Source organism: Mobula birostris, chromosome 2 (genome assembly GCF_030028105.1).
Source record: "Mobula birostris isolate sMobBir1 chromosome 2, sMobBir1.hap1, whole genome shotgun sequence".
NCBI classification, from domain to species: Eukaryota; Metazoa; Chordata; class Chondrichthyes; order Myliobatiformes; family Myliobatidae; genus Mobula; species Mobula birostris.
This window is the reverse complement of record NC_092371.1, coordinates 178,252,932-178,276,582: the sequence shown is the minus strand read 5'-3', so window position 1 is coordinate 178,276,582 and position 23,651 is coordinate 178,252,932. Positions and strand designations below refer to the sequence as shown.

Sequence of the window (23,651 nt, the reverse complement as noted above, 5' to 3'; positions counted from 1 at the left end):
CTCAAGTTCTTGTTGAGAGATGTTAAGCTGCCCGCTCTTACTTTGTTTAAAGCAGTTTCTTTGTGAACTCGTGAGGGTTCTCAAAGAACGACTTTCTTGCCCTCTCTCTCCTTTCTCATTTTACATTGTGACTCTGCACGATGGAGTGATGCTAACTTTATTCGAAAATGCTCTCGGAGATCAGCAAGCCCTGGCTTGTCATCCTCACTTGCTACCTTCCACCTCTGTCTCAATGATCTAAGCTCTCTCCTCAACCTACTAATCTCCTTCTCGTGCCTGCTTGGTTGCTGTGTAGGCTTTGCTTTCTTCAACTCAACCAAACCAAATCTGTACTTTCCAACATCGTAAGTCACCCATCACTTCCAACTTTCTCTTTGATGTTCCCCTGAGCGTGTTCTCCAACATCATACTGATATCCTCATCAAATACACGCCAAGCCTTCTCATCTGCCATTGCTGGCCACTTGACCTTCTTCTTCTTCTCTACCTCCTCACCACTGCCATCATGCGAAGGATCTACCTGGGTACTGTGGTCTGAAACCTGACTTGAGTTATCTCTCGTCTGACCTGGAGTATGATGACTCTGTCCAGAGCGAATCACTGTGGCTTGTGAATCAGTACTTGAAAAGACCACGTCATCTGTGCTTGGTGAAGTAATCTCATCTTCATCCGCTGGGATGGAATAGCACTTCAACTTTGCTTGGTGGACTCATAAACCTTTAATAAAGAGGCATGGCATGGTTGAACTTTGGGCTCAATTGGCTGGTCTTAAATAAATTGCTGGCATTATACATTTTATCCAAGCATAGATTGGTGACATAGGAAAATTATTCATCGGCTGTTCAGTCAGTTTCTTCACCAGGGTTATGACGGCTGCTATTCCCTTAAGATAAAGCATATGGATCTTTGTAAACGACATTAGGAAGAATCCCAGTGATCCGTAAGTAATAACTTGCTTGCTTAGGAGAGGTGGATCCTTCTTGCTTTTCTTTTCTGAGTTAATTCCTACGGATCAGAATGGCACAGTGTTTGATAACCTCTAGCATTAAATCTACAAAGTCAGATAAGGTTGTGGTATGGCAAGTAGTCATAAATGTTAAACCTGTACTTATAAAGATAAAGCAATAAAGTTAGCTTTGTTTGTATATGGCAACATACATTGAAATATATCATTTGTGTCAAATCAAATCAGTGAGAATTGTACTGAACAGCACACAAGCATTGCTACACTTCCGGCACCCGCATAGCAAAGCCACAACTCACTATCTCTAACCATACATCTTTAGAATATGGGAGGAAACCAGAGCATCCTGAGCAAACCTATGCAGTCACAGAAGAATGTACAAACTCCTTCCAGGTGGTGGGAATGGAACGCCAATATTACAGTGATGCTGCAGAGCAATGTGCTAGCGGCTACGCGAGGTGTGGTGCCCATGCCCACTATCACCCAAATTGCTTAAAATTTCCAAAGACTCTGCACATCTAGTTGTGTGCTGTCTCCATAGGTCTCTGCGTAGAGTGGGTATTGGTGCTGGTATTGGTTTATTATTGTACTGAAATACTGTGAAAAGTTTGTCCAGCATACTTTTTGATGAGTTTTGCATTCAAAGATGCCCTTCTGCACACCACTATTGTAACACACGGTTATATGAGTTACCTTCACCTTCCTGTCAGCTTGAACCAGTCTAGTCATTCTCCTCTGACCTCTCTCATTAACAAGGCATTTTCCCCCACAGAACAGCCATTTACTGGAGGTTTTTTGAGTTTCACACAATTTTCTGTAAACTCTAGAAAGCTTCATTCCCCCCTCTCCCACCCACCCACCCACCTTCAACCTTCCCTGGTCTCACCTATCACCTGCCAGCTTGTACTCATCCCCCCTCTCCCCAACCTTCTTATTCTGGCTTCTGCCTCCTTGTTTCCAGTCCTGATGAAGGGTCTCGGCCTGAAGTGTTTACTTTTCTTTCCTTCACACAAGAAATTCTGCAGATGCTGGAAATCCAAAGCAACACACACAAAATACTGGAGGAACTACAGGCAGCTTCTATGGAAATGAATAAACAGTCAATGTCTTAGGCCAAGCCCCTTCTTCAGGACTGGAAAGGAAGGGGGAAAATGCCAGAAAAAAAAGTTTCGGTGGGGGGGGGGGAGGGAGGAGACAGCTGAAAAGTGATAGGTAAAGCCAGGTGGGTGGGAAGGTAAAGGGCTGGAGAAGAAGGAATCTGATGGGAGATAAGAATGAACCATAGTAGAAAGGGAAGAAAAAGTGGACCCGGGGAGGTGATAGGCAGGTGAGAAGAGGTAAAGGGCCAGGGTGGGAGATAGAGGAAGAGGGGAAGGGGAAGGAAAAAAGGGATTCCTTTATTCATTTCTCTAGATGTTGCATGACTTGCTGAGTTCCTCCTGCATTTTGTGGGAGTTACTCCAAGTGTGGTCTAACCAGACTTTTATAGATATGCAATATTACTGTGCAGCTCTTGAAGTCAATACCCCAATTATTGAAAGCCATCACACCAGATGCTCAAATGGATTTAAAAATGCTCGCCTGGATAGTAAGTCCCATATCCTAAAACTGAGTTATTAGGATGCCTGGCAGTTCCACTCAGTGGCCACTTTATTAGCTACTTGCTGTACCTAATAAGGTGGCCATTGAGTGTATGTTTGTGGTGCTTTGCTGCTGCAGCCCATCCACTTAAGGTTCAATGTGTTACGCATTCAGAGTGCTCTTCTGCACACCACTATTGTAACACGTAATTATTTGAGCTACTGTCAGCTTAAACTGAGGCCAGTTCATTGGCTATATTTAAGAGGGAGTTAGATATGGCCCTTGTGGCTACGGGGATCAGGGGGTATGGAGGGAAGGCTGGGGCAGGGTTCTGAGTTGGATGATAAGCCATGATCATAATAAATGGCGGTGCAGGCTCAAAGGGCCGAATGGCCTACTCCTGCACCTATTTTCTATGTTTCTATGTAAACTAATCTGACCATTCTCCTCTAACCTCTTTCAATAACATGGCACTTTCACCCATAGAACTGCTGCTCAGTGGATGCTTTTTCTTTCTTACACTTGTAAATCTAGAGACTATTGTCCATGAAAATCCGAGGAGATCAGCTGTTTCTGAGATACGCAAACCACCCCCTCTGGCACCAACAATCATTTCTTGGTCAAAGTCACTGAGATCACATTTCTTCCCCTTTCTAATGTTTGGTCTGAACAACAACTGAACCTCCTGACCATGTCTGCATGCTTTTATGTATTGAGTTGCTGTCACGTGATTGGCTGATTAGATACTTGCAATAACGAGCAGAAGTATGGGTGTACCCAGTACTGAGATATGTCACCTTGTGATTCATTTTCTTGCAAGGATTCACAGGGAGAAAAGAAATACAACAAAATTTTACCAAAAAGCTACACATAAACAAAGACTGACAAACAAACAAAGTGCAAAAGAAGATCAATTATGCAAATATAAATAATACTAAAAATATGATTTGTCTTGAGACCTTGATTGTGAGCCTGTCAAGGAAAGCCCACACATGCAAACAAGTTAATGAGACTTTAATGATCAAATTAAACCTGCCATTATGGGTTAACATGAAGAGATGAAACTAATTAGGGTTGGGTAATAAATCTTAGACTTGCCAATGAGGCATGAATCCCAACAAAGTCATAAAGAAAATAAGTGCATACATTTCCCCTTCCCCTCTTCTTTTCCTTTCTATATTCTGGCTCCTTTCTTACCCCTTCTCTTTTGCTCACCTGCCCTTCACCTCCTCCTTCACTTTCTTCTGTGATCCACTATCCTCTCCTATCAGATGCCTTCTTCTTCAGCCCCTTACCTCTTCCACCTATCACCTTCCAGCATCTCACTTCACCCTCTTCGCCCACCCAGATTTCTCCTCACTTGGTTTCACTTATCACCTGCCAGCTTGTACTTCTTTCCCTCACTCTTTCATCTTCTTATTCTGGCTTCTGAATCATGGACTAAAACATTGACCATTTATTCCTCTCCATTGATATATAACCCGCTGATTTCCTCCAGCATTTTGTGTGTGTTGCTCTGGATTTCCAGCATCTGCAGAATCTCTTTTATTTATGAAGTGCATGAGTTGATTGAGCTTAGTGATTTCCTCCTTGCTTGCTTCAAGAGATTGTCAAGTTTGGTCTCCTTGAGTTATTCCAGAAATGTTAAATCTTGTCTTTGCCAATCTGTGATCCACTTTGTTTTTTGATAGTTTCATCCTGGCATAATAAATAATGAATTAGAGTTTAACAGCTCTATTAATTGGTGATAAAGGAAAGAAGATAGTTTAAACCATCATAAAAGTTGCAGTTACCTTATAAATGGTGAAATCTAGGAGATAATGCATCCAGCTTGCCTCAAGCAAGTTTCCCAATCAGGTTTACTTACCTCAAAGATTTCATGTTAGGGGAAGATAAATGACTGTAAATTGCCTCAAACCTGAGAATAAAAAAAGGTACAAATTGATGTCTACAAACAGTAGTCGATACAGCCCAGTCCATCATAGATAGAGCCCTCTCCAGCATTCAACACATCCTCATGGAGCACTGTTGCAGGACAGCAGCATCCATCATCAAGGACCTCCACCACCTAGACCAAGCTCTCTTCTCGCTGCTGCCATCCAGGACGAGGTATAGAAGACTTAGGACCCACACATCCAGGTTCAGGGACAGTTATTACCCCTCAACCATCAGGGTCTTGAACCAGTGGGGATAACTTAACTCAACTTCACTCGACCCATTGCTGAACTGTTTCCATAACCAATGGACTCACTTTGGTGGACTCTTCATCTTATGTTTTTGATATTTTTTGCTTATTTATTTATTGTTATTTCTCTTTCTTCCGTCCCTTTTTGTACTTGTACAGTCTGTTGTTTTTTGCACATTGTTTGTATGTCTGTCTTGTTGGGTGTGGTCATTCATTGATTCTATCGTGTTTCTTTGTGCTTACTGTGAATGTCCACAAGAAAATGAATCTCTGGGGTTGTATATGGTGACATATACATACTGGATAATAAATTGACTTTGAACTTTGGTGTATGTTTGATCAAATTCCTGTAACAAACACCCTGTTGGAGAAACTCAGCGGATCAAATAGCATCTGTGGGGAAAAGTCATTGTCGGTATTTCAGTCGGGACCATACATCAGAACTCCAGCATATCCGTTTGCCTGTGTCTAACTTGGATCATTGTTCTACATTTAGCATTATAAAGTTATGAGAGGTATTAACAGGTAGGTAGTCTGAGCCTTTCCCAGCAGAGAAATATCAAGTACTAGAGGACACCAGAGGACTGTAAATGCCGAAAACCTGAAACAGCTGAACTCGAGGGCAACACCTTCAGGTGGTGGTGGTGGTGGGGGGGGGGGGGAGTGGAGTTTAAAGTGGATATTGAGGGGAAGTCTTTTACACAGAAAGAGGTGAGTACCTGGACTCCGCTGCCAGGAGTGCTGGTGGACGCAGATTTGATGGTGGAGTTTAAGAGACATTTGATGAGGGATATTGATTGTGTGCAGGCAATGGGGGGAGGGGGGGTTAGTTCCATCTGGCATCATGGTAGGCACAGCCAGTTCCTGTGATGTTCTGTGTTCTAATATCATCCATGTTCTTCAATTGTCTGGTTCCCTGAAAGCTGAACACACTTTGGGACTGATGTAATGGTGTCAGCACTGGCTGGAAGGTAAACCTTGAAAGGTGGAACTTCCCAGTTACAGCAGTCAAATCCCTGTAATCTGCCTCTATTCCACACTTCATAGACTCCAAAGAACGAACTGAAATTAAGTCAAAGCATCAAAAGACAGTACAGAGTTCAAACAGGCCATTCAGCCCATCATATCTAGACTTACCACTTTACCTATCCACACCAATGGACTGGGCTTTCTGTGGTGCATCCATAAATACTGGTAAGAGAGAGAGAAGGACTTTGCTGAGTCCACAAGACTACAAAAGGCTTTTGTCTGAAGGTTCGTCATTGCCTGATTTTATTCTCTGTGGTTCTGATGTAACAGAACAATTTGATGGGGAAGCGGGAAGTTAACCACCTTGCTGAGAGTGTGAGGTGCACGACAGCCTTATCAGCACAAGATGCCAGGCTTCTTCCATTGCAGGACACAGGCTCATCAGAAAACAATACCATAGGTTTATGTTGGTCACTAATGATACTAGCAATTCTTTCACATTCACTTAACTGAGGGAAGTTAAATTTCTTCCGGGGATATGAAGTGATTTCTCTTTGAACATAGGTCCTACCCTCTTGGATAACAACTGCAGTAACATATCTTCTATGTTTCTGTAACCTTATATTGAAGTGACAAGACAAAATAAGCTGACAATTGCCATCAGTTTTACTTCATCTGTTTCAGGTGCCCCAGGATGAGTGGGGAGGATACCCACTAGGAAACAAAGATGAGGAAATTCCTTGCCGGAGGATGAGAAGTGGCAGTTATATTAAGGCCATGGGTGATGAAGAAAGTGGTGATTCTGACACAAGCCCAAAAGGTTCACCCAAGTCTGCCAGTCTCCACCAGACCTTAATGAAAGCGGCCGGGCAGAAGCTGGACAATCAGAAGTGAGCAGTCCCTTTGTTTCCTTCTTATCACAGCTGGGAATAAAGTGTTGGGGAGGGTGGGGTTCAGAGAGTGATGAGGACACATTGTACTCTCTATTTGATTAGGATTAATGGGAGCTAATGACAGATCACCCACAGCTTCCTAACTGTGCAATAGGTTCAGTAGGAAGAATAAATGTTCTCCACTTCCTAGTGGCAGTCTCAGGGGTTTCCAACCAAGTCACTTCCTAGATCATTTATGGAAACTGTAGTTCTCCCCACTGCACACCAATTTCCCCCGGGATCAATAAAGTATGACTATGACTATGACTATGACACCCTTCCATTTACTTTAATAAGTATTTTGGAGGAACAAGTAGTCTGCAGAAGGACGCAGACAGATTGGTAGAATGGACAAAGAAGTGGCAGTTGGAATATGGTGCAGGGTATGGCCAGATGCTTTGGTAGAAGGAATTAAGTTGTGGACTATTTTCTAAACAGGGAATAAAATTCAAATATCAGGTGTGCAAAGGGGCTTGGGAGTCCTTGTACAAGATTCCCCAAAGGATAAGTTGCAGGTTGAGTTGTTGGTAAGGAAGATGAATGCAATGTTAACATTCATTTCAAGAGGACTAGAATAAAAGAGCAAGGAAGCAGTGGTGATGCTGAAGAAGGCACTGGGCAGACCGCACGGAACATCGTGAGCAGTTTGGGACCCTTTTCTAACAATGGGCCTGCTGGCATTGGAGAAGGTCCAGATGGGTTCATAAGAATAATTCTGTGAGTGAATGGATTAGCATATGAGGAATGTTTGATGGCTCTGAGCCTGTACTCACCAGAGTTTAGAAGAATAATGGGTGAGTCTAGGACCAGAGTGCACAGTCTCAAAATAGAGGGATATCCAGTTAAAGCAAGGATGAGGAGGAATTTCTTTAGCCAGAGGGTAGTGAGTCTGTGGAACTCATTACCATAGATGGCTGTAGAGGTCAAATCATTGAGTACATTTAAAGAAGGAATTTGATAGGTTCTGAATTAATCAGGGCATAAATGGTTACTGAAGAAGACCTCCCTCTCACCCCACCCCCTATCTCCCTCTCCCTCTCACCGTACCCTTCATCTCCCTCTTCCTCTTCCTCTCACCTACATCTCCCATCTCCCTCTCCCTCTCACCCTCATCTCTCCCATCTCCCTCTCTCCCAACACCCCATCTCTCCCATCTCCCTCTCCCTCTCACCCTTATCTCCCTATCTCCCTCTCCCTCTTATCTCCCTATCTCCCTCTCCCTCTCACCCCCATCTCCCCCTCACCCCCCATCTCCCTCTCACCCCACCCCCATCTCCCTCTCACCCTCATCCCCCCATCTCCGTCTCACTCTCATCTCCCCATCTCCCTCTCACCCTCATCTCCCCATCTCCCTGTCACTCTCATCTCCCCATCTCCCTCTCACCCTCATCTCCCCATCTCCCTCTCACTCTCATCTCCCCATCTCCCTCTCACCCTCATCTCCCCATCTTCCTCTCACCCTCATCTCCCCATCTCCCTCTCCCTCTCACCCTCATTTCCCCATCTCCTTATCCCTCTCTCCCTCATATCTCCCATCTCCCTCTCCCTCTCACCTCACCCCCACTCCCCCATCTCCCTCTCACCCTCATCTCCCCCATCTCACATCTGCCTCTCACCCCACCCCCATCTCTCCCATCTCCCTCTCCTTCTCACCCTCATCTCCCCATCTCCCTCTCACCCTCATCTCCCCCATCTCCCTCTCACCCTCATCTCCCTATCTCCCTCTCACCCTCATCTCTCCATCTCCCTCTCACCCTCATTTCCCCATCTCCTTCTCCCTCTCACTCTCATATCTCCCATCTCCCTCTCCCTCTCACCTCACCCCCCCACTCCCCCATCTCCCTCTCACCCTCATCTCCCTCTCACCCTCATCTCCCCATCTCCCTCTCATCTCCCCATCTCCCTCTCACCCTCATCTCCCCATCTCCCTCTCACCCTGATCTCCCCATCTCCCTCTTACTCTCATCTCCCCATCTCCCTCTCACCCCCATCTCCCTCTCCCTCTGACCCTCATCTCCCCGTCTCCCTCTCACCCTCATTTCCCCATCTCCTTCTCCCTCTCACCCTTATATCTCCCATCTTCCTCTCCCTCTCACCTCACCCCCCACTCCCCCATCTCCCTCTCACCACACCCCCCACTCCCCCATCTCCCTCTCACCCTCATCTCCCCATCTCCCATCTGCCTCTCACCCCACCCCCATCTCTCCCATCTCCCTCTCCCTTTCACCCTCATCTCTCCCATCTCCCTCTCACCCTCATCTCCCCATTTCCCTCTCACCCTCATCTCCCTCATTTCCCCATCTCCCCATCTCCCCATCTCCCTCTCACCCCACCCCATCTCGCCCATCTCCCTCTCCCTCTCACCCTCATCTCCCCCATCTCCCTCTTCCTCTCACCCTTATCTCCCTCATTTCCCCATCTCCCCTTCTCCCTCTCACTTAACCCCCATCTCCCCCCATCTCCCTCTCCCTCTCACCCTCATCTCTCCCATCTCCCTCTCACCCCACCCCTCATCTCCCCATCTCCCACCTCTCTCTCCCTCTCTTCCTCATCTCCCCATCTCCCTCTCTCCCTCATATCTCCCATCTCCCTTCTCCCATCTCCCTCTCCCTCTCACCTCAACCTCCCACTCCCCCATCTCCCTCTCACCCCACCCCATCTCTCCCATCTCCCTCTCCCTTTCACCCTCATCTCTTCCACCTCTCTCTCCCTCTTGCCCTCATCTCCCCATCTCCCCATCTCCCTCTCACCCTCATCTGCCCCATCTCCCTCTCCCTCTCGCCCTCATCTCTCCCATATTCCGCATCCGCTTCTCCCTCTCTCCCATCTCCTGCTGTGTTTCCCTCCCTCACAGAAAACTGAAAATAGAACATAGAATAATGCAGCACAGGACCAAGCCCTTTGGCCCATAATATTGAGCTGCATCAATTACATTAGTACCAAATGACCAGCTAAACTAAACCTCCCTACCTGCACAATGGCCATATCCTTCAATTTGCCTCACATTCACGTGCCTTTAAAGTCTCTGATATATCTGTGTCTACCACTACCCCTGGCATCTCATTCCATGCACCCACCACTCTCTATGTAAAACAAAAATGACCCTCACATCTCCTTTGAAATTACCTTCTCTCACCTTAAATATATGTCCACTGGTATTAGACATTTAATCTCTCTCTCTTCCATCTCCCCCATCTCCCTGACACTTTCTCCCTATCTTCTATTATCTCTCCCTTTCTCTCGCACACTCTCTCCTCCATCTCTCTCTCCCTCTCTCCCCATTTCCCTCTCTATCCTCCATCTCTCCCTCACCCTATCCCCACCTCTCCTTTTATCCCCCATCACTCCCCATTCATCCTCATTTCTCCCCAATCTCACCCATTTTCCTCTCTGTTCCTCCCCCATCTCCTGCTATCTCTCCCTCCCTTCTTCATTCATTTCCTTTTTCTTCACTCCCTACCTCTTTCCCCAACTCTCCACTCTTCCATCCCCATCTTTTCCATCTGTTCCATCTCTCCCTCCCTCTTCACCATCTCTCACATCTCTACACTACCTACTCCCCATCATCTTTCCCACCTCCTTCCTCCTTTTTCCCATCACCCCTTTTAAGATTCAAAGAAAGATTCCGCCCATCTAATCTGTGCCAAACAATTGACCTGCCTTGTTTCATACCTCTCTATAACCCTCTTATCCATGTACATATTTAAATTTCCCTTAAGTGTTATAATTGACTCTGCATCCGCACTTGCACTAGCAGCTCAGTTGATACTCTCAGCACCCTCTAACTGAAGAAGTCCCCCTTAAACATTTCACCTTTCAACCTTAACCCATGATCTCTAGTTATACTCTCAGTGGAAAAAGCCCACTTGCATTTACCCTCTCTATACCCCTCATAATTTATATGCCTCTATCAAATTTCCTCTCAATCTTTTATTACACGTTCTAGGGAATAAACTCCTAACCTATTCAACCTTTCCCTCTAACTCTGGTCCTCAAGTCCCAGCAACATCCTTGTAAGTTTTCTCTGTACTCTTTCAATCTTATTTACATCTTTCCTGTGGGTAGGTTACCAAAACTGCATGTAATACCCCAAATTAGGCCTCATCAATGTTTTAGACAATTTCAACATAACATCCCAACTCTGTATCTAATACATTGACTTGTGAAGGCTAATGTGATTCAAGCTTTCTTTGCAAACCTATCTATCTCTGACACCACATTCAAGAAATTATCAATCTGTATTCACTATCCCTCTGCCCTACCACTCACTCTGTAAGACCCATACTGGTTGGCCCACTGAAAGTGAAACACCTTATGCTTGTCTGCACTAAATTACATCTGCCATTTTTTAGTCCATTTTTCCAGCTGGTCCAGATCCTGCTGCAAGCTTTAATAGTCCTCCTCACTCTCTGCTACATCTCCAGTCTTGGTGTCATCCACAAATTATCTAATCCAGTTTACTCATTATTATCCAGGTCATTGATATAGATGAAAAACAATGGACGCAGCACCAATCCCTGCGGCAGTCTACCACTCACAAGCCTCCAGTCAGAGACCCAACCAACTACTACAACACTCTGGCTTCTACAAAGCCAATGGTGAATTCAATTTACTACCTCATCTTGTATGCAATATAGTTGAGCCTTCTTGACCATGCGGGACCTTGTCAACAGCCTTGCTAATATCTATGTAGACAATATCCACTGCCTTGCCTTCATCAATTTTCCTGGTAACGTCCTGAAAAAACTCTACAAGATTGGTTAGACTCAACTTACCATGCACAAAGTCATGTTGACTGTCCCTAATCAGTCCCTGTCTATCCCAATAATTATATGTTTAGTCCCTTAGAAGGCCTTCCAATAACTTTCCTACCACTGATGTCAGGCTCACCAGCCTATAATTTCCTGACTTATTTTTACAGCCTTTCTTAAACAATGGAACAACATTCGCTCTCCTCCAAACCTTGGGCACCTCACCTGTGGCGAAGGATGTTTTAAATATTTCTGCTAGGATTCCTGCAGTTTCTGCTCTAGCCTCCCACAGGATTCAAAGAAACACCATGCCAGGACCTGGGGATTTGTCCACCCTAATTCACCTCAAGACAGCAAACAATGTAATCTGTATAGGGTCCATGACCTTGGTGCTTCATTGTCTCACATCTATGGATTCTGTGTCCTGAGTAAATAGAGATGAAAAAATACATTTAAAATCTCCCCCATCTCTTTTTGCTCCACACATAGATTGCCATTCTTATCTCTCAGAGGACCAATTTTGTCCCTTGCAATCCTTTTGCTCTTTACATATTTGTAGGATCCCTTAAGATTCTCCCTCACTTTTTCTGCCAGGGCAACCTCATGCCTTCCTTTAGCCCTCCTGATTTCTTTCTTAAGTCTACTCTTGCATTTTTTATGTTTCTCAAGTACCTTGTTTGTTTCTACCTGCCTATACCTGCTATGCTCCACAATTATTTCTTAACAAGGACCTCAGTATCTCTTGAAAACCAAGGTTTACTAAGACTGTTATCCTTGCCTTTTATTCTGATGTGACTCACAAAATTTCACTTTTGAAGGCCTCCCACTTACCAAGTACACCTTTGCCAGAAAATAACCTATCCTAATCGATGCTTCCTGGATCCTTTCTGATACCATTGAAGTTAGCTGTTCTTGAATTTAGATTCTCAACTCATGTACCATTCCTATACTTATCTATAACTACCTTGAAACTAATGGTTTTATGAACACTGGATGCAAAGAGTTTCCCTACACAAACAGTTGTCACCAGCCCTGTCTCATTCTCTATTAGGAGATCTAATATTACACTTTCTCTAGTTGGGACTTCAATTTACTAATTAAGGAAACTTTCTTGGACACATTTAACAAACCTTTTCCTATCCAGCCCTTTCACAGCATAGAAGTCCCAGTCCATATGGATTAAGCTAAAATCATTTACTATCACAGTCTTGCAACAAACTGTGATCTCTCCACAAATTTGCACCTGTTAGTCGATAATGTAATTCCATCATTGTGGTCATACCTTTCTTATCCCTCAGTTCTCCCTATAAAGCCCCACTACACGAGTTCTCCCAGTTTCTCCTGGCTGAGCACTGCCATGAGATTTCCCGTCTAGTCATGCCACTTTGCCCCCCTTAAATCCCTCCTGCTCTATCACATCAAAAGAATGGATCCCCAGAACACTGAGCTGCCAGCCCTGCATCCCACCCCCCAACCACATCTCACTAAAGGCTACAATGTCATAAATCCTGGTGCTGATCCATGCCCTGAGCTCATCCACCTTTGCTACAATACTCCTTGCATTGAAATACATGCAGCTCAGAACATTAGTCCCACCATAGTCAACCTTTTGATTCCTGACCTTGTACGTAGGCTTAACATCTTTCTCCTCAACTTCTCTACTGTCTGTTTTAGCACTCCGGTTCCCATCCCCTGCAACTCTAGTTTAAATTCACCTTCTCCACCAAACCCCCACCCCACACACGAGCAAACCTTCCAATTAGAAAAGATTTGTGTTTGAAGCAAACTGAACAGATTTCATATTTTACCAGCAATTTGTGATTTAAATAGTTGGTTTCTATTTTAATGATTGCAATACCACTCTGGAAATCCGACACCACACAGGACAAAGCAGCCCAGTTGATAGCCACCAGCTCAAAGGAGAGGGCTGCAAAATCCAGGGGATCATCACCCCCTGCAAACTTCACTCAATCCTGACTTGGAAATATATCAGCATTCCTTCACCATAACTGGGTCAAGCTCCTGGAACTGGTCTGTGGATATGGAGACCTCAAGAATTGCAGCTGTTCACAAAAGCAGCTCACCACCACCTTCTGGGAGTAAGTATGGATGAGTGACAAAATGCAGGCTCAGCCTGCAAAGCCCACAGCCCTCAAATTGGAAAACAAATGTTTCCAGATGTACTATTATCATGAGAAGATCTCAAATATGGCCCCACAGTATGACCTGCACATATCTGGCAGGCAAAGCATGCACATCACAACAACCTGTCTCCAAGGTAAGCACAGGATAGCTGGAGTTACATAGTGGTGAAGTACTTAGGATTAAATAACTAGATGAGAATGTAGGTAATGTGGTTAGTACATTTGCAATATCGATGGTGTGGACAACAGTGAAGAAGGTTGTCTGAGAATAGAGCAGGATAGGGAAATGGACCAAGGAATGGCAGATGTAACTTAACTCAGTCAAGTGGAACATGTTGCACTTTGGGATGTTAAATCAGGACAGAGTTTACACAGTGAATCACGGGGCTCTGGGGACTGTTGTACAGAGTTTACACAGTGAATCACAGGGCTCTGGGGACTGTTGTACAGTAGAACACAGAGACCAAGGGGAACAGGGCCAGCATTCCCTGAAAGTAGCAACACAACTAGACAGGGTGGTGAAGGGAGCATTTAGCATGTTTGTCTTCATTGGCCAGGGCATTGAACAAGAGTTGGAACTTCATGTTACAAGTGGTACATGTTACATTGGTAAGACTGTACTAAGAGTATTGTGTGTAGTTCTGGCCAGCGACTTATAAGAAGGAGCTTGAAAGGTTGTGGCTTTTCCCTGACAGTGTAGAAGTTAGGGGTGACCTTATAGTGGTTTATAAAATCATGAGGGATGTAGATAAAGTTGCAGTCTTTTCACCAAAGGCAGGGGGGTGGTAAACTGGGGACATAAATTTAGGGTGAGAGGAAAAGATTTAGAAGGGACCTGAGTGGCAACTTTTTCTTACAGAGGGTGGTGAGTATATGGAATAAGCTGGCAGAGGAAGTGGTAGAAGTGGGTACATTACAGCATTTAATACAAATTTGGATAGATTCATGCATAGGAAATGTTCATAGAAATGTGGGCCAAATGCAGCCAAATAGGACTAGTTCAGGGTGGCATCTTGGTGGGCATGGACAAGTTGGGCCAAAGGGGCTGCCTCCAGGTGCTGTGACTCTTTGTCTCTACAACTGTAAGTTTGCACAATCGTTTCCTGGTTGTCATGGTAACTGCAATGGAAGAGCTTGGTGAAACACTGTAAACACTTCCATGGATCCCTCAGCAGAGATATAGCAGTGCTCAGCAGGTATCCCTGGAAATATTGATCAGTCTGAGCTTCATGGGTAAAGCAAACAGACCCACAACCAGAAATCAGAAATCAGCCCCGTCTAACTGGCTGACACTATGTAATTTCTTCTGGCTGTGTTACCATTACGTTGCGACCCTACCTTCCTACCCTGAGAATGTGCTGTCAGTATGTAACTGAAAAGCTTTGTGGACTTCCTGAAGTTGTAAGATGCTATATCATTGTAGACCTTTCTTTGGCCTTGTTGTTCTCAGTGCCTTCTTTCATTTGCAGCCAGAGCTACCTGCAATCTGCAGTTGAGGTAACCATCAACCACAGTTTAGATCCCAGTGCCAACGAGAACTCACCCAAGTTCCGTTCAAGGAACCAGAGCTACATGAGAGCGGTGAGCACCCTAAGCCAAGCCAGCTGTGTCAGTCAGGTGAGTCCTAACCCTTCCAGAGAAAGACCATAAGAGATAGGAGCATAGGACATTTGGCCCACTGAATCTGCTCTGCAGGCCACCTCTGCTCTCCCTCTCCCAGTACTTGTCAATAGCAGAAGCCATGTGCCATCCTGATCAACCTCAGTGAAGTTCAGTCAAAAATAATCTGTTCTAGTTCAAGTTTGTTATTGTCATATGTACATCCACCCAAGGTATAAATACTACGAAAGTTCACTTTCCTTAACAGCAGCATAATATGTAACAAGACATGGACATAGTTAACATAAACTTAAATTAACATGTGCAAAATAAACATGACTACACTAATGCAAGATTGGGAGAGTGAAAGTACAGTCCAAGAAGTATTAGGTTTTTCAGAATGGTTCAAGAATTTAATGATCGTGGGGAAGGAGCTGTTGTTGAACTTTGAGGTGTTGGTCTTCACACACCCGTACCTCCTGCCTGATTACAGTATCGAGAAGAGATCATAAGGCCATAAGACATAGAAACATAATCAGGTCATTTGGCTCATCCAGTCTGCTCTGCCATTCCATCATGGCTGATATATTACTGCTCTCAAGCCCAGTCTCCTGCCTTCTCCTCGTAACCTTTGATGCTCTTACTAATCAAGAACTTGTGCTTTAAATACAGTATACCAAATGACTTGGCTTCCACAGCCACCTGTGGCAATGAATTCCACAGATTCACCAAGCACAGACTGTGGTGACATTTGGCAACGAGCTGCCAAGGGACACTGAAATATTTCTGTTCTTACATTTTAAAGCTGAAATCTACAGCCGCAAGGAATGCAGTAACAAATGAAGTTTTAAGCCATTTTACAATCACTGCACAGTCCTGACTGACTTGGTAAGACTTTCAGGAAGAGATGAAAGGTATTGTTTATCCATGAGAAGTTTTAAATGCAAAACAATCTGTCTAGCACTTGTAAAGACATTAAACTCATTACCCGATCACCCTGCACAAAGGTACCTGTGTACGACTGGTTATGAACATGCGTCTTAGCTGAGGAAGGTGAACCCAGACGGATAGATTTCGTTGGACTAAAGTCACATTTTGATTTTTACAAAGGTAACTTGTTCCTGTTGAACAAATAAATGTTAAGCCTTGTGTGGTTTATGTATTTTGTTGCCTTAGTCATGAAATTGTTGAGAATTCCTGATAAATTTATAAAATTATAAGACTCATAGATAGTGTAGGCAGTCAGAGACTTTTCTCCAAGGTAGAAATATCAAACATTAGAGAACATGCTTTTAAGGTGAGAGGGTGGAAGTTTAAAGGAGATGTGCAAGACATGTTTTTTACACCAGCAGTGGTGGGAGCCTGAAATGGGCTGCCAGATGAAAAGGTTGATGTAGTGGGATAGAGACATTGAAAAGGCTTTTGGACAAATGCATGAATATGCAGGTAGAAGAGATTTAGTTTAATTTAGCTTCATTTTCAATACAGATATTTTGGGCTAAAGTGTCTGTTCTTGTGGTGTTCCATATTCAAAGCAAATACACTTGTTTTGTTGCAGTAATGAGATCATGGTATCCATTCTGAACAATTGGAACTGCATGAACAACAGTGTTAATTACCTGTCAGGGCACTTGCAAAACTGGAATAATTTCAGGCCACTTCATTAAACCATGTTTTGAATGTACGGGGATGAACAAATCTGTATGAGAAGCAAGAAAAATTAGCTTTGTGAGGACTTCAAAATCAGCTTTACTATCACTGGCATATGTTGTGAAATTTGTTGTTTTGCAGAAGCAGTACATTGCAATACACTATCAGAAAGAATTAAAAATTACTATAAGAATATACATAATTAATTAAGTAGTGCATATATATCTAGCTAGGGGAGTATGATATGGAGAGCAAGTTGATGCCCATGTAGCAGTGGGTATGAGAGGCAGCGGAGGCTTGAGATCAGAGCTTTCCTTCTAGAAGAGCTGTCAACCACAAAAGACAAGCTCTGTCTGCCAAAAGCAACTGGTTTTAAGGTGCCAGTAACCCACCTTTGCCCCTTCTCCTGTCAGTAGAAACATTTCTACCAGGCTTAGTGGCTAAGCCTGTGTGAAGTCCGGGAGCTGGACTTGGTTATCAGAGGCTATATGAGACGCATGCCATTGGGATCATTTAATAGGTAGCGGGAGCTTATCCCCACTCCCAATCCCGGCTATATCAACCTTAAATAACGTGTATAGGTAGATATATACATATAAAATATATATGTAAAAATTCAGTAAGTAGTGCAAAAAGAGATCAAGTAGAGAAAGAATAGTGAGGTAGTATTGGCATTTCAGAAATCTGATGGCAAAGGGGAAGAAACTGTTACTAAAATGTTGAATGTGTGTTTTTGAAGCATCACCTGTTGAAGGAGTCCTCGACGTTGGAGCCTGAGCTTATAACTTCCTGCAGCTTTTTCCAATCCTGTGCAGTGGTCTATCCATACCAGATAGTGATGCATCTAGATAGAATGCACTCCATGATGCACTTATACACATCTTCGTCGGCATACTAAATCTGAAATACTAGAAAACAGAACTAAACGCAGAATGCGTTGAGCTGTGCCGAGCCACACAGTTGTGAGTGTAGAGAGAGTAGAGCAGTGGGCTAAGCACACATCCTTGAGCAGTGCCAGTGTTCATTGTCAGCAAGGAGGGAATGTTATTTCTGATCCACACTGACTGGAGCCTCCTGATGAGAAAGTCAAGGATCCAGTTGCAGAGGGAGGTACTAAGGTTCAGTTTTTGGAGCTTATTGATTAGTACTGAGGTTCTCTTAAAGCTTCCAAGACTCTCAAATTTGCAGCATTGGGCATGGCTCTCCCTTGTGTCCATGAAATGCAAAGTGCTCTTCAGAGGAATAAACCTCAATCTGTGAACCTTCGATGTCCCACTACAGAGGAAGCCTCAGTATTATCAGTACAAAAGTAGAAGTTTTAGTGAGGGTGCAGAAATTTACCAGATGCTGCCTGGATTACAGAGTCTATCTTATAAAGATAGGTTGAGCAAGCTAGGGCTTTTCTCTTCGGAGCAAAGGAGGATGAGAGGTGACTTGATAGAGATGTACAGTGCGATAAGTGGCATAGTTGGAGTGGATAATCAGAGACTTCTGCACAAGGTGACAATGAATAATTCAAGGTGACAACATTTTAAGGTGATTGAAGGAAAGATGTTTTTTTACACAGAGTGATGGGTGCATGGAACATGTTGCCAGGGTAGTGGTAGAGGCAGATACATTAGAGACATTTAAGAAGCTCTTAGATAGGCATGTGGATGATAGGAAAAACAGAGGGCTAGGTAGGAGGGAAGGTTTAGATTGATCTTAGGGTAATTTTAAATGTCGGCGCAACATCTTGTGGCTGAATGGCCTACACTGTGCCGTAATTTCCTTTGTTCTACGTTTTGTTCTATGCATTCAGCAAGACACCATATTCAAGATGGTTTAATGCCATTTCCAGTACACAAGTGAAAAGGAGAATGAAATCACTTTTACTCCTGATCCAACATAGCCCAAAAAAATCACAGTAAGATAAAGAATACAATAATAAAAATTGCAATAAATATAATATAAATACATAAGATAGCTTACATACATAGATTTAATATATAACCATAAAGTGATACAAGGCACAGGAGTGTCTGTACATAAGGTGACTGACAGGAAATGATAAAGTAGTGGTGGTTGGGGAATGGAGGGGTGGATTAGTACCTTATGTACAAGGGATTATGGTATGGGTGCAAAGTGTTAGCATTGTTCTGCAGACGTCATTACATAGAAAATGGAGGGACAAATTTAGTCAGTGGTTGCTGACTGGAAGGATAGAACAAGTGGAGCCTTTAGTCCTCCATTACTTACCAACTATATTAACAAATTCAAGGAGGAGCAGGATGTAAGGTATCCAAGATTGTGGATGGCACAAAAATTCTGTAGGTGGGCTGGCATGTTGCAATGAGAAGATCTGGATTCTGCAACAGGATATAGATAGGATGAGTGAGTGGGAGAAAGCTTGGCAAATGGAGTTTAAAGTAGAAAAGTGAGAGATTAGTTCATTAAAGGAATCAGAAGACTATTATCTAATAAAGAGAGAGAGAGATGGCAGCAGTGTGGAGTGCAGAAGATGCAGTGATTCTCTTGCATGGACTCCAAAAAATAGATACAAGTGCAGCAATTAGTTGGGGAGGCACATGGAATATTGTAAAGAAATGGAGTTTAGAAAGAGTTTACAGTTATATGGGGTGCTGGTGAGGTTATACCGATAGCACTGTTTGCAGTCTTATCTCTGAGCTCAGGAAGTGTCTATTATCATCAGAAGAAGCTCAACATTTCTTGATTGCAAGGGTTATAATACCATAAATAATTAATTAATTGGAATAAAGGTCCGGTTGATGATCTCACTGAATCATATAAGATCCTATGTGGGCTTGACAAGGTAGATGTTGATATGATTCCACCAGTTGGAGAGTCTTGAACCAGCGTATACTTGTTCAAGTTAATTAGCCAAGTGTTTAAAATTGGTCTGCAAAGGGATTCCTTCTTGCAGAGAGGGGAAAATTTTTGGAATTCTCCACCCTGGAAGCTTGTGGAAGTTTGGTCAATGAAGGTGTGTACACCTTGGCATTTTGGGTCACTGAGGGCAAAGAAAAGCTGGCACAGAAAAGATATTGAGGGCTGGGTCAAATGTGTCATGATTGCACTGAAAGGTGGGAGAGGTTCAATGGTCTTGTGGCCTATTCCTGCTCCCATTTTCTTATGCTTTTAATCAGAGAGCAAGTCTACAATAAATCATACCAAGAGTAAATGATAATTGGAGACCCTTAGATAATCAGTATATATAGTGAGACAAAGTAAAGATACAAAAGACATTATCAAGTCTTTTGACAAGGTCACACATGGGAGACTGATCCAGAAGATTATGTTGCTTGGCATTTGGATTCAACGTTGGCTTCGCAGGAGAAGCCAGAGAGTGGTAGTAGATGATTGCCTTTCTGACTGGAGGTCTGTGACTAGTGGGCTGCCACAGGGATCAGTGCTGGGCCTGTTGTTGTTTATCATCTATATTCATGATTTTAAACACCCTACATGCATTTGAATTATATTTATTAACTTATTGATGGTGATATCTTTGTTTATGAACTGTGTGAAATATATATTTTGTGGATGCACCATGGTCTGGAGAAACGTTGCTTCGTTTAGTTGCATACATGCCACTAAACTTGTTACTGAACTTAAACTCGATTTTGATGATCATGTAGTGAACTGAATCAGCGAACTTGTGGATGACACTATGACTGGGGACATAGTGGACAGTAGGGAGGCAATCAAAGCTGGACCATCCAAGAAAATGGGCTGAAAATTTGCAGATGGAACTTAATGCAGACACGTGCAAGATTTTGCACTTTGGGGGGACAAGGTAGCGTAGCATTTACATCATGAACGGTGGGGCACTGAGATGTGGGATAGAACAAAAGGACCAGGGAATACATATCCATAATTCCTCAAAAGTGATATCACAGGTAGACAGGATCATAAAGAGAGTTGTTGGCACCTTAGCTTTAATAAATAAAGGCACTGAGTACCGGAGTTAGGATGTTATGCTGAAATTCTGTAAGACATTATTGAGGCCAAATTAACTGTATTGGACTGCTATCTTACAAGAAAGGCATGATTAAGCTTGAAAGAATTCAGTGAAAACTTTGCAGGATGTCGCTAGGACATGAGGACCTGAGTTATCGGGAGAAGTTGAATAGGTTAGGAATTTATTCCCTGGAACGCTAGAGAATGAGTAGAGATCTGGAGGTAACACACACAAAACGCTGGAGGAACTCTGCAGGCCAGGCAGCATCTATGGAAAAAAGTACAGTCGATGTTCCAGGCTGAGACCCTTCAGCAGGACTGGAGAAAAGTTGCTGAAGAGTAGATTTAAAAGGTGGGGGGGGGAGAAAGAGAAACACAAGGTGATATGTGAAATCTGAAGGGGAAGCGATGAAGAGCTGGGAAGTTAATTGGTGACACAGAAAGCCAAGAAAGAAAGAAGATGGGGAGGAGCACCAGAGGGAGGTGATGGGCAGGCAAGGAGTTAAGGTAAGAGAGAGAAAAGTGGATGGGAAATGGTGCAGGAGAGGAGCTGGTAGGCATTACCGAAAGTTTGAGAAATCGCTGTTCAGGCCATCAGGTAGGAGGCTACACAGGTGGAAGATAAAGTGTTGTTCCTCCAACCTTAGTGTGGCCTCATCATGACAGTGGAGGAGGCCATGGATAGACATCTCAAAATGGGAATGAGAATTGGAATTAAAATGGGTCACCACTGGGAGATCCTGCTTTTTCTGGTGGAAGGAGCATAGGTACTCAGTGAAGTGGACTCCCAATCTATGTTGGGTGACATCGATATACAGGAGGTCACACTGGGAACATCAGACACAGTATGTGACCAAAACAGACTCACCGGTGAAGAGTCGCCTCACCTGGAAGGACTGTTTGAGGCCCTGGATGGTAGTGAGGGAGGAGGTGTAGGGGCAGGTGTAGCACTTGTTCTGTTTGCAAGGATAAGTGCCAGGAGGGAGATCAGTGAGGAGGGACAAATGGGCAAGGGAGTCACGTGGGAAGTGATCCCTGCGGAAAGCGGAAAATGGGTGGAAGGGAAAGATGTGCTTGGTGGTGGGATCCCACCGGAGATGGCGGAAGTTTCAAAGATTTATCTGCTGGATGTGGAGGCTGGGAGGGTGGTAGGAGAGGACAAGAGGTACCTTATCCCTGGTAGGGTGGCAGGAGGATGGGGTAAGAGCAGACATGCATGAAATGGAAAAGATGTGGTTGAGGGCTGTGTTGATGGTGGAGGAAGGGAAGCCCCTTTCTTTGAAAAACGAAGTCATCTCCTTCGTTCTGGAATGAAAATACTCATCCTGAGAGCAGATATGGCAGAGATGAAGGAATTGAGAGAAGGGGATGGTGTTTTTACAAGTAGCAGGGTGGGAAGAGGTATAGTCCAGGTTGCTGTGAGAGTTTGTGGGTTTATGATAAGTGAATAAGCTGTCTCCAGAGACAGAGAAAGGTGGTGGGGGGGGGGGGGTGGAGGTAGGGGAGGTGTTTTAAATGGACCAGGTAAATTTGAGGGCAGGGTGGAAGTGAGAGGCAAAGTGGATGAAGTCGATGAGTTCAGCATTGGTGCCTCTTGTATATTAATAAGACCCGATGTAGATTGGGAGACCACTTCACCAAGCTGGAAAAAGCAGGATCTCCCAGTGGCCACCCATTTTAATTCCACTTCCCATTCCCATTCCGATATATATATCCATGATCTCCTCCACTATCGTGATAAGGCCACACTTAGGTTGGAGGAACAACACTTTATATTCCGTCTGGGTAACCTACAACCTGATGGCATGAACATTGACTTCTCAGACTTCTGGTAATGACCCCAACCCTTCTGCCTTCACCAATTCCCATCCCTTTTTCCCTCTCTCACCATATCTTCTTGCCCACCCATCCACTCTTTCTGATGCTCCACCCCCCTTTTCTTTCTTCCATGGCCTTCTGCCTCTTTCACCAATCAGCTTCCTAGCTCTTTACTTTATCCCTCCCCCTCCAAGTTTCACCCATCACCTTGTGTTTCTCTCTCCCCTCCCCCCACCTTTTAAATCTACTTCTCAGCTTTTTGTCTCCAGTCCTGCCGAAGGGGAAAGACAGCTGCTCTTTATTCCATAGATGCTGCCTGGCCTGCTGAGTTCCTCCAGCATTTTGCCTGGATTTCCAGCATCTGCAGATTTTCTCTTGTTGGAGATCTGAAGGTATACATAATTATGAGGGATATAGACAGGATGAAATGATGCAGGCTTTTTCTCCTCAAGTAGTGTGAGACTAGATCTAGAGGTCATAGGTTTAAGGTGAAAGGTGAAATATTTAATATGAATCTGAGGGAGAACTTCTTCACTCAGAGGGTGTTGCAAGTGCAGAAGGAACTGCCAGCAGAAGTGGTGGACGCAGGTTTAGTTGTAACACTTAAGAAAAGTTTGGATAACTTTTAGATATCTTTCATGGATGGGAGGGGTTTGGAGAGATATGCTCCATGTGCTGGTCAGTGGGACTAGGTTAAAGAACAGGTTGGGATGGACTAATTGGTCCAAAAGGCCTATTTCAGTGCTAAGGAGCCCTGTGACTCGGAGACACTCTGGTTATGTCCCACGATAGATAGTTGTCACAGATTGGAATTTTCATGTAAACGTTTGGATATGCAGGAATTTTTCCTTATCAGCATGTATACAGGGAAGTTCTGGGGATTCTGAACAGAATTGACAGCAAACTCACACAAAATCTGGCCCCTAACGATGGATGGTACACAAGGTAAAAAAAAACTCCACCCATTTCCAGGCTGAGCACTGTTAAGTGGTGTAATCCCTTTCCCTTTTACCAGATAAGTAACAAAATGAAGTCTCTAAATTGATACCTTGCTATTGAAAGTAAAACTTAAAGCAAGCAAATTCTGACTTAAACCCAACGA

General features: G+C 44.0%; 1 protein-coding gene across 1 annotated transcript in view; it reads left to right on the top strand.

Moving 5' to 3' along the window:
• Positions 1–23,651, top strand: part of dlgap2a (discs, large (Drosophila) homolog-associated protein 2a) — a 118,105-nt gene that overhangs the window by 14,468 nt on the left and 79,986 nt on the right. Inside the window, exons 2-3 of the mRNA XM_072278305.1 lie at positions 6,383–6,588; positions 14,995–15,142. Coding sequence (XP_072134406.1) covers positions 6,383–6,588; positions 14,995–15,142 — 354 coding nt within the window. The remainder of the gene's footprint in view (positions 1–6,382; positions 6,589–14,994; positions 15,143–23,651) is intronic.